General features: G+C 38.9%; 1 protein-coding gene across 3 annotated transcripts in view; it reads right to left on the bottom strand.

The window, feature by feature from the left end:
- The window catches only part of Ift88 (intraflagellar transport 88), a 91,753-nt gene that overhangs the window by 27,897 nt on the left and 52,974 nt on the right, over positions 1 to 10,882 (bottom strand). For all 3 annotated transcript variants that reach the window (XM_021181484.2, XM_029469187.1, XM_029469188.1), the window contains exons 18-22: positions 10,591 to 10,699; positions 10,136 to 10,286; positions 9,416 to 9,531; positions 3,581 to 3,633; positions 2,300 to 2,365 (exon numbers count right to left, since the gene is read on the bottom strand). In XM_021181484.2, coding sequence (XP_021037143.1) covers positions 2,300 to 2,365; positions 3,581 to 3,633; positions 9,416 to 9,531; positions 10,136 to 10,286; positions 10,591 to 10,699 — 495 coding nt within the window. The remainder of the gene's footprint in view (positions 1 to 2,299; positions 2,366 to 3,580; positions 3,634 to 9,415; positions 9,532 to 10,135; positions 10,287 to 10,590; positions 10,700 to 10,882) is intronic.

Raw genomic sequence — 10,882 nt, 5'->3', positions numbered from 1 at the left:
CCTTTAGCTCCTTGGGTAATTTCTCTAGCTTCTCCATTGGGGGCCGTGTGATCCATCCAATAGCTGACTGTGATCATCCACTTCTGTGTTTGCTAGGCCCCGGCATAGTCTCACAAGAGACAGCTATATCTGGGTCTTAAGGCAACTCTTAGAACACTCTATAAAGAAAATATAAGGGGGCTGAAGAGATGGCTCAGTGGTTAAGAGCACTGACTGCTCTGCCAGAGGTCCTGAGTTCAAATCCTAGCAACCACATGGTGGCTCACAACCATCTGTAATGGGATCTGATGCCCTCTTCTGGTGAGTGTGAAGACAGTGAACCCATATACATATAATAAATCAATAATTCTTTTTAAAAAAGAAAGAAAGAGAGAGACAGACAGACAGACAGACAGAAAGAAAGAATAAACTAAAATGTGGCCTTGGTCTGTCCCTGAGCCAAAGCACTGTGGCTCCTCTAGTGGTTTTCATCAGGAAGCAATTTTACCCTTTCAGGGACATTTCTCAAGACTGGAGACTTCAGGTCTCCACAAGTGGGACAGGAGTGCCACTAACTGGGACAGGAGTGCCACTAACGTCTAGGTGGAGGCTGAGCATCTGCTTATGCAACCTGCTGACGGCCTGCACTTCAGGATTAACTGTTGGGTTCACAAAGGTCCTTTTGCCTACATTTCACTAGCGACACAGGAACATTAAGCACACAGCAGCCTCTTGTAGGGGCTAAAACACCCATTTTCCTGTGAAGAAGCCTGGGAATGGATTTTGTTAAGGATCTGGTATCCTTTTTGCTATCTGTGGAGAAAAAAGTGGGCATGGCAGTCCTCACCCACCTTCTGCTCTAGAGGCAGAACTTCCCCAAGTTCCCCAGTGATCACCCCAGACTCCTCCTCCCTGAGCTTTATCACAAGCCTGGGATTGGCTGATTGCTGACTGGAAACCCTTTCCCAGATTGCACTGAGTTTCAAATATGCTGACAATGCTCCACCTGGCAGTGGACTCTCCTGTTTGATACCTGCAGGGACCCCCTCAATCCACTAACTTCAGGTGCCAGGCAGGCAGGTTCTACTTTCAGACACATTCCTGGACCACTGTAAAGTGACTGAGACTAAGGACCACACTGAAAGGTGTCTAAATAGAAACAGAAAATAGATGCCCAGCTCCACTGCAAACCTAAACAGCCTTTGAAGGAGGAGCTCAAAGTCTGCACTGTTTAAGAGCTCTGCAAGTGACTGCCCTTAGGCCACTGCCTCATGAGAGCAGCGTTAGATAGCCCTATCCTCTCTGCAGTGCTACTGCACTGCTCTTACAAGAGCCCAGCTGAGACTCTGCCTACTTCTTGGATCAGGCTGCACCATCAGAAATCTGGGCTCAGGAAACAAGTGTTTTTACTGTAATGTGTTGCATGTGTTTATTATTTTTGAGGACAAAATGAAAAAGACCTTTCAAAGATGTTCTCTCTGCTATAGCGTTGTTCTCAACCCCTCCCACACCTCTCAATGACTATCTTCACCATGAATTAAGAGATTTCTTCTCAAGGAATTGCTCTTCGCTTTTTAACAACAGTGGTAAAAATTCCAAGCTGACGATGACTTTCTGCTTTTGACTCCAAGTCAACTCAGGATGAAACTGACAGTTTGGTGGGAGGTGCAGTGGATGCAGGTGGGCATTTTCTATTTTTCTTACACTAGCTTTTGTAGTTCCTGCTATAATACTTTTCATTATCACTGTGAATGGCTTCAAATCCACAGTACAACAAGAGGAGATACATGGATGGTCTGCACATGTGCACTGTGGCATGAGTGTGCCTATCCACACATTATATATACATACTCCAATAAAAATCCTACAAATGCCTTCCCTATAAAGCATCACTGTTTATATGAACTCAGGTAACTGAGGAGGACCTTGAACTCTGAACTTCCAACCCTCCTGCCTTTACCTCCTCAGCACCAAGACTCCAGGCATGTGTCAGCACATCTGATTTTAGTTCATGCCAGGCAAGCATCCTACCAGTGGTGCTACAGCTATTTTTCCCCAAATTTGTTCTTAAACCTTATCATAAAAGCTTCAGATATAGATTTGTTTAATAATAAATAGAATGAGTTATACTTAAACCCATAACAACTAAATTCTATAAAATGCATACTATGGAGTCAAACTCTCTGAGCAAATCAAAGCTTTAAACATCTGTGTCACAGCTGAGGCATCACTTACACACAATTACTACAGCAACGTTAATTATCTATCAGAGCACAGACCGTGCTCCTGCCTTCAAAGTATAAAATGAAAGGCCACTTACATTCAACATTCTCCGGAAATTTCCTGTGAATCTCTTTATAAGTAGCTAATGCCTTTTGGTAGTTACCTGTAAATAAATAAAGAGGAAAATATAGTAGCTAGCTATATAGAGTTATAGAAATCTTATTAAATTTAATAAAAATTTTGATTCTAATCCAAAGCATTGGCATACTTTAATGGGTTAGCAGAAGGTATTTATGTTTGCCACAAGCAAGCATGTGTCATTCTTGAATAATGTCTGGGGGAAAATATCCATATACTGTAAGTGTGATGTTTCATGTCTGTGTCAGTGGATGGAAGCAGATGGAGGACTGCTGCTGAGGAGAGGCCAGCCAGGGTTACACAGTAAGACCGGGTCAACCAACCAACCAACCAACAAAACTGAAAAAGATTAGAGTAGGAATGGTTGAAATTTAGTTTTTCAACAGAAATAATTCAGTGGCTACCTTTAAGATCCATTCAGAGCTTGAGATGTGGCTCAGTGGTCCTGCACAAATGAGTGTGCACCTCACAGTCACACTGTCCATCTGACAGGAGCCATGGCAGTGTTAGAGAGCGAGCCCTCCAGCGCCCGCTTTTAGGACCGCACTAAGTGTGTAATGTATATCCGGGCCACTCTGAAGACACTAACAGGGATGAGGAAAGCTCCCACATGCAGGTAACAGTGACAGCCTCACCCTGTGCTTCTGGGGTATGGGTGGGGGGACAGCGGCTGACTTTTCCTGTCTGTGGGGCGTGTTATAAACTTCTTCACATGGACCTCCTAGTTGGAGCTCTGGCATTCTAAGCTATAGGCACCATTAGGACAGAAACATAACCCTCTGCACACAGTGATCTTTGTTGTAATTATACATAGTTCCCACTGTCCCAGCTCTGAATTAAGAATCACTCAGGCACAAAATGGAAATAGAAACTAATATAAAAAGATTATTTTGTGGTTAACTTTGAAAAACAACCCATTTTTAGGGGTGTTTTTCAACTAGAATACATGATTAGTCCCACCTTGAAGGTTGGGTGTACTCAGGCTTGCTTTTAAAGTCAAATCCAGTGCCAACCCCTGCCCTTGCTCCAAACAAAACCAACACACACCCACTTTGTAAGCATGACTTTTTCTGTATGTAGTAATTATGGTTTTGTTTACATGATATGGTTCAATTATGTGTAGTTATTTAGAAAGCTAATATTAAGTAACAAACATTCAACTGGGACATGATTATATTCATAACTACCCAAAAGAATAGACACAAACTAAATAAGAAATGAAAAAAGTCAAAACACTTACCACTTCTTCTAAAGCAGCTAGCTACCATCAGCTGCCATTTCACTTGTGTGGGTCTATAAGAGCAAGAAATGAGTGGAAATTAGAAACAGAACAAAAACAACGAGACTGTGAAACATTCATTAAGCTTTCTATCTCTATTTCCTTCTGACCTTTAGTTTATTTAATCTGTATTAATAATATACAAGCTCACATATTTAGAACCTAAAACAAGACCAACACCAGCCCCACCCTAGGATCTGAATGAGGAGCAGCCTAGGGACTTGGTTAATACTCCCCTGCCCTTCAAATCTCCCTTCTACTTACTTAGTGACTTTCAGACAACCTTCCAATGCCAACCTAGTTTGATGTCAAGCCTACCAGCTTTGGGATTGGCCAGAGCTGGGCCTCAATCTCAGCACTGCTATATGGCAAATTATTAATTTTAAACCCACTGTCCACACCCCTACCCATTGCAATCTAAATAAAATATGTACAAACTATATACTTTCTTCCTACACCTGTCACCTTCCACCTACATGCTATACCCAGCTTCTAACCCAGTCTATATTCCTTCCAGTCCCTCTCTGCCTCTCCAGTTCTCATCCACTACTCAATGTCGAACCTTCAGCTTCCGCAAATCCAGGCAGAAACTAGACTCTGGGTCCCACACACTCCCTTTGTCAGAAGGCCCATCCCAGCCTCTGATGTCCTTTCACAACTATGCTATGCCAGCTCCTAATACCCGACTCTCAGCATTGTGCTACCACACAGGGGTTTATCTTTGTTCTGAGTACCAGCATCATCCCTCCTCTTCATATTGTAACTACCATCTGACTTCCACAGCTCTTAGCTCAAGTGATGGGATAAGCACCCACTTCTGTTTCCTTTAGATGCCTATCTAGGAGCAACAAAGCTAGGTCCATGGTGAGTACCACACTGCTAGGTCCTATGGTGAGTCTAATGTTTCTTTTTGAGTATTTGTAAATTATTTACATGACATAATATTTTGCCTTTTCATTAGCAATCTGCAAAACCTTTGTTTTTCCACATCCTCCTTGACACTTGTTACCCTGTCCCCCTGTTCCCAGAGCTTTAAGACAACCAGGGCTACATAGTGAGACCTTGTCACCCTCATTATTTTTTGATTCTTTGAGAATTTCAAGCATATAAGCAATGGAATATGATAATCTTATCTATACAGTCCCTTCCAACTTTCCTAGGCCCCTACTAACACATCCCACTCCCAACTCCTATCTTCTGTCTAAATACCTCACTAAGACCAACCTGCTGCCCACGTGTGCATGCCATGACGTGCACTCTGCAGTGGGATGGAGGTAAGCATCCTTGCATATGCTGATCAGCAGTCTGTAGAATATCTTTGAAGAAAAAGTCCTCAAAAACTTTGGAGACTTTTGTTACTGTTGAGTTGCAGAAGCCCTTTATGAAATGTACCTATGTAATGACCTACTCTATGGATTGCTTTTGTACTCTTGTTTCATTTGATAAGCAGAAGATTGAAATTTTGTTGAAGTCTAATTGTCTATTTCTGTGTTTTGATGCCATTTCTAAGAGCTTTGCTATATTCAATGGGATAAACAATTTTTACCAAGAATTTTGTGTTTTATAATTTTTAGTCTTACATTTATTTGGCCTTTAATCCACTTTAAGTTCATTTTTGTTTATGGGATAAGCTAAAGGTTATTTTTTTTTTTTGTGGTTGTTGTTTTTGAGATGAAGGACTGATTTGTAGCCCAGCCTAGCCTTGAACTCTCAATCCTGCCTCAGCCCCAGAGTACTGAGACCATTGGTGTATCACCAGTTGGTTTCAAACTTTACTTTTTCTGCCATGTAAATATCTAGCTTGTTTTTAGTTAAAAAGGCTGTCCTTTCTGCATTGCATGGTATGATGCCTTTGTAGGACATCACCTTCTGGGGCTGGAGAGATGGCTCAGTGGTTAAGAGCACTGACTGCTCTTCCAGAGGTCCTGAGTTCAATTCTCAGCAACCACATGGTGGCTCACCTCAGTGGGATCTGATGCTCTCTTCTGGTGTGTCTGAAGACAGTACAGTATACTCATATACATAAAATAAACAAATTAAAAAAAAAAGACATCACCTTCCCATGTATGAGAGAGCTAATTTTGGGTTCTTTCGTCTGTCTTTCCAGCCCTCTTTAGTACCACACTATTTTATTATGACATAAGCAAGCACATATTGAAAATAGGAATTCTGAGTTTTCTAACTTTGCTCCTTTTTGGATTGACTATTTAGAATCTCTCGAGGTTCTTTATGATTATCAGGGTGGATTTCCTATGTCTATAAAAATCCTATGGAGAATCTAACAGAGAGCCTTGACCGTAAGATCACTCTGTACTGCTAACAACACTGGTCTTCCAATCCATGTATTTGGTGTCTTTCCACTTTTTTAATGTCCTTAATTTCTTTCAAGAGTGATTCACAGCTTTAAGTGCATGCTTTTTAGCTACATGATTTAAAGAATTCTTATTACTTATGCTTTTCAATGCTATTATGAATTGTATACCAATTTCATAGTTGTCCTTTTGAATTGTTTGTTTATTCAAGTCTACAGAAATACAAAAAGATTTTCATGTGATTTTCCCATACTACAACTTTCTTGAATTCATTTATTGCATTTCAATTTTGTGCATATATTAATCAAATTTTGATATGTAAGATTTTTTTGTTTGTTTGTTTTTTTGTTTTTTTGTTTTTTTTTTTTGAGATAGGGTTTCTCTGTATAGCCCTGGCTGTCCTGGAACTCAGTGCTTTGTAGACCAGGCTGGCCTCGAACTCAGAAATTCACCTGCCTCTGCCTCCTGAGTGCTGGGATTAAAGGCGTGCGCCACCATGCCCGGCATGTAAGATCATTTTTATGATCAGAGATTTCAAGACTTTAATATACCATCTACTGTCTTCCGGCCTTCAAGGTTTCTGCTGAGGACTCTACTTAATCTTACCCAGCATGCTTTGTACATGACGACATACCTCGATGCTCTCACCACTTCCTCAGTAGTGTGGCTAGAGTGTCTCCCTGGGACTCTCTTGGGTTTTTCCCACTTACAGTTCACTGAGCTCTGTAGACTCACAAATCCACAAACTTTCCTCAAATGTGGGAAATGCTGGCCACAATGTGTTTCAGTAGTCTCTCTGCTCCCTTCTCTCTCTTTTGGAGCTCCCTCCCATAACACATATACTGGCCCTCTGATGGTGCTTTATGATAATAGCCATGATGAGCATATTAAATAGCAATCTCTAAAACTATTAAATAATAGGATTGATTAACAATGGACCAATAGGAGTAGAATTCATTTTCTTTCTGTTCTTTTTTGAAATAGGTTTTCATACTTTATTCCAGGAGGCTGGCTTTGAACTCATAGAAAATCTCCTGCTTTAGCTCTCAGGCACTGGATTACAGACATGAGCAACTATACTCAGCTTGGGATAGTAGTTCTTAATATTTTAAAAATGTAATTTATAGATAGAGAAAAATAAAACAAAACTATAGGCTTAAATCAATTAGAAACATACTAAACATACTAAATTACTAAGAATCTCAAAAATACAAGCAATACAACCAGGAGAGACCTTACTATTATAAATATTACAAAAAATTAAATTGAATTAAACCACTTGCCAACTGTCTGTAATGTATAAGGATCTATGTGACAGAAGAATGAATATTCCCACTCCATAAAAGTTTATATTCTTATGGTAGAGACAGGTTTTATATAACAATAAGTACTTGGCACATATAACTACAACTGTTACGTATCAGTTGAAAATAAAAACATATTTTACATGATTTAGCATACCAGAAAGTACATGATTAAAATTATACAGGAAATGTAATTTTTGTACACTAAATGCCTCTGTCAACTAAAGAAAATAAGAACAGAAGCAAATGAAAGTAAATGCAGAGCAAGCTAGGGAGAGAAGCATAAGGGACTCTGCATGAAAGAGCCTCATCTTCAGGGAAACTGAAGCATAAACAGAGAGGAACTACAGAGTTCTGAGGAGGATGAGGAGACAGGGAGACACTGAAGACAAGGCTAGTGCTCAGACAGCACACATTTATATGGCATCCATTTACCAGGCCATGAAAGTTATTTCCAATGGAAAAAATGGTTATATTAATCCAAGAATAAAACTTGGGAGAACAGACAGGGCAGCAAAAGAAGAGAGAAAATGGAACTGAGTATACCATTAAGAAAGGGAAGAGACATGACCAATTAGACAGATATTCCAGAAAGGCTGTGTTCAGATCTGAAGCCAGGAGGAGGCTGGGATTGAAAGAGAAAAAAACAGGGAAGGGGACTGAAGGCTTCAGTCTCACCATGGAGGCCCACTATTAAACAGGGAGCATATCTCAGAGAGAGAAGTTATGTTTGGACAGCTACCGATGGAAGAGGGTTTACTGATGCTAATGTGGTTAGCATGGAAGAGCTGAGGTTCAGTGGAGTCAGTGCAGTCAGCGTGGTGAGGCTGGAGTACTGAGGAAATGGGAAGGAGATGGACTGGATGAAGAGTGGCTTGCCACACTTTGCCTTTTAGCTTTGGAAGTTAGTTTATAAAAAATAGAAAATTAGAAAAATGGAAAAATTTGTTTTAAGAAAATAGACTCTTTATTTAATTAAGCCAATTTAATCTAAAGTATATTTACCTTATGACACTAAGGAAGTTAACCTCATTATTGTTTTTAAATTACATTTATTTATTTATTTATCTACCTTTCTACCTGTCTATTTTGTGTGTGTGTGTGTGTGTGTGAGTGAGTGTGTGTGTGTGAGTGTGTGTGTGTGTGTCCCCGTGGGGTCTAGGGATTGCCTTCAAGTGTCACCTTGCTGACAAATACTTCTTACCTGCTGAGTCATCATCTTGCTGGCCTCTTGGTTCTGGTTTTGGGATGGGATCTCACTCTTTAGCATAGGCTAGCCTCAAACTCATGGAAAATCCTCTTGTCTTAGTCTCCTGAATGCCGGGATCACAAGCCTGAGCCACTATACCCGTCTGGGGATGACTATGACACCATTTTTATAGGATACATAAAAATCAGAGTGAAGGATGGAACCACGTGGAGCACACCTTACTGAGGAATGGTCTAATGGCTAGGCTAGGGTACAATTAAGTATAATAAGTGTAACTTAAATCATAAAGATGTTATTGAACTAAAACTATTATTCTAATATTGGTAATTAGTTTTATAGTTATCAAAACATTTATATGAAACCAATGTAATAAAAAGTAATTGCCAAATGTAAATTCCCCACAAAGATTACTTAAATCTCTGGGCCTTCTGCTGTCCTCCCAATGATTTTAAGTTACAGTTCATCTCATAATTTAATATGGCCGGAGACAAAGGATATCATACATTCATTTATGTTTGAATCAGATATGTGAAAAACATCCATTGTGAACTTAAAAATATTAAAACACTTAAATTTTAAAACAGTTTAATTTTTAATGTTCAATGTACAACAATTGTAAATTGAAACCAACACAACTTCCTTCTATTAAGACTCTTTCAGCAATAAAATTGTCCCGACTGAGAAAGTCACTTTCTGATTTGTAAATAAATTCTATTTCCTCACTGAGGTATGAACAAGGAAAACAGATAAAGTATATTATAAAAGGTATTTAAAATTCCTATGCAACAGAAAATATAGCCACAATAGAGGGAAAGAAAAATGAACAAAATACAAGAAAATGAAAATAATTCATTAAGATATTTTCATGAATCTATTAGGCTTACCAGATACTAATTTTTAGGGATAAAAATAGTATTTTTAAATAGTATTAATGTAAGATATTGACTAAATATAAAACTCAGTTACTTACTGTATAAGGGAAGCTCTTTCAAAGTACTGAATGGCTTTCTCGCAGAACTGGGTATCAATGTAATAAGCTCCAAGCCATTCAATGACTTCAATGTTAGAAGGGAAATACCTGTATGACTAGAGAAAATAAAGAAGTCAACAATTCAGCTTCAGTAGCAATACAGAATGCACTCCTAATTAATTTATCTGTTAGGTGGACTTACTTATAAAAAGTACGAGCTATCAAAAGAATTTTACGAGTTTTAAAACTATACAAGACTTAAAAAACTTAGGTATACTTGACAGTTTTCAGTTATATATGCTCTGAGTCATAGAAAATATTTAAAAGAATCAGGTGATGCAAATCATGGTTAAAGAAAATGAGTTAGGGGCTGGAGAGATGGTTCAGCAATTAAGAGCACTGGCTGTTCTTCCAGAGGACCCAAGTTCAATTCCCAGCAACCACCTGCTGCTTACAACTGTCTGTAATGGGATCTGATGTCCTCTTCTGTCATGCAGGAATATGCAAATAGAGCACTCATATACATAAATAAATAACTCTTAAAATGAGTTAGTATTTTTCATTTTCATTAAAATTAAGCAAACTATAGTTCAAGAATGTTTTGTTTTAACTAAATCATTATTAGTTTTAGACTAATATGCTTTTCTAAAGTGTTAGGGCCTGTTCCTTTAAAACCTGTACAATGTCAGAAATTGAAAGGCACATAGACAGCATGCCTACCTCATAGTAATATTGGAATGCCTGGGACTTGTCTCCCTCACTATCGTATAACTCTCCCAGTTTAGACAGAGCTTGGGAGTCAGTTGGAACAACGCTGATCAACTGCATCAGCCATTCAATAGCTTGATTGGGATCTTCCATTAACTCATATCTTGGACAATGTCAGTTAAGAAATCAAAGTGCTTTTCCAATATAGTAAGAGGCATTAAAAACATAACTCGTGCCTGCTTTTCTAACAGTGAGTAGGGAAATTTAAAACTTTAAAAGTTTTTCAAGTTTTAAATTTTAACTAATTCCTCTTGGGATTCAAATGATCTTTTACCAACTGAACTACTTATAGCAGTTTAATCCGTTAAGTTATCCTCAATTATCTCCATGGTTAATACTACTTAATAATTAATGTTCAATTTCCAATTGAGGAATTAATAATGTCCCTAAGTTTTCAAGTGAGATACACGTTTGCTATCTGGCAAAGAACTTGAGCGCTGTTCCGAAGGATTGCGTGCAGTTTCAGGAAGGAGTCCAAGGCTTCATCCAGACGGTTTAACTTCTTATAGGTGAGGCCTTGGGAAGAAAGAAAGCAGCAGCATTACTGGCAGAATTGTACTCAAAGTGACTGGATCGATATGTAAATATATGCAAATATTTATCCCCAGGAGAAAATGAAAGTGAACTGAGGATTTTTAAAAAAACATGAGGAGGTGAGACTTCTCCTAGCAGATCGCTACAGACAGCCCCAGTGAGCTT

The sequence above is a fragment of the Mus caroli genome, chromosome 14 (genome assembly GCF_900094665.2).
Source record: "Mus caroli chromosome 14, CAROLI_EIJ_v1.1, whole genome shotgun sequence".
In the NCBI taxonomy this organism is placed as follows: Eukaryota; Metazoa; Chordata; class Mammalia; order Rodentia; family Muridae; genus Mus; species Mus caroli.
Note: the sequence above shows the minus strand (reverse complement) of the source record. Positions and strands in the feature narration are given on the sequence as shown.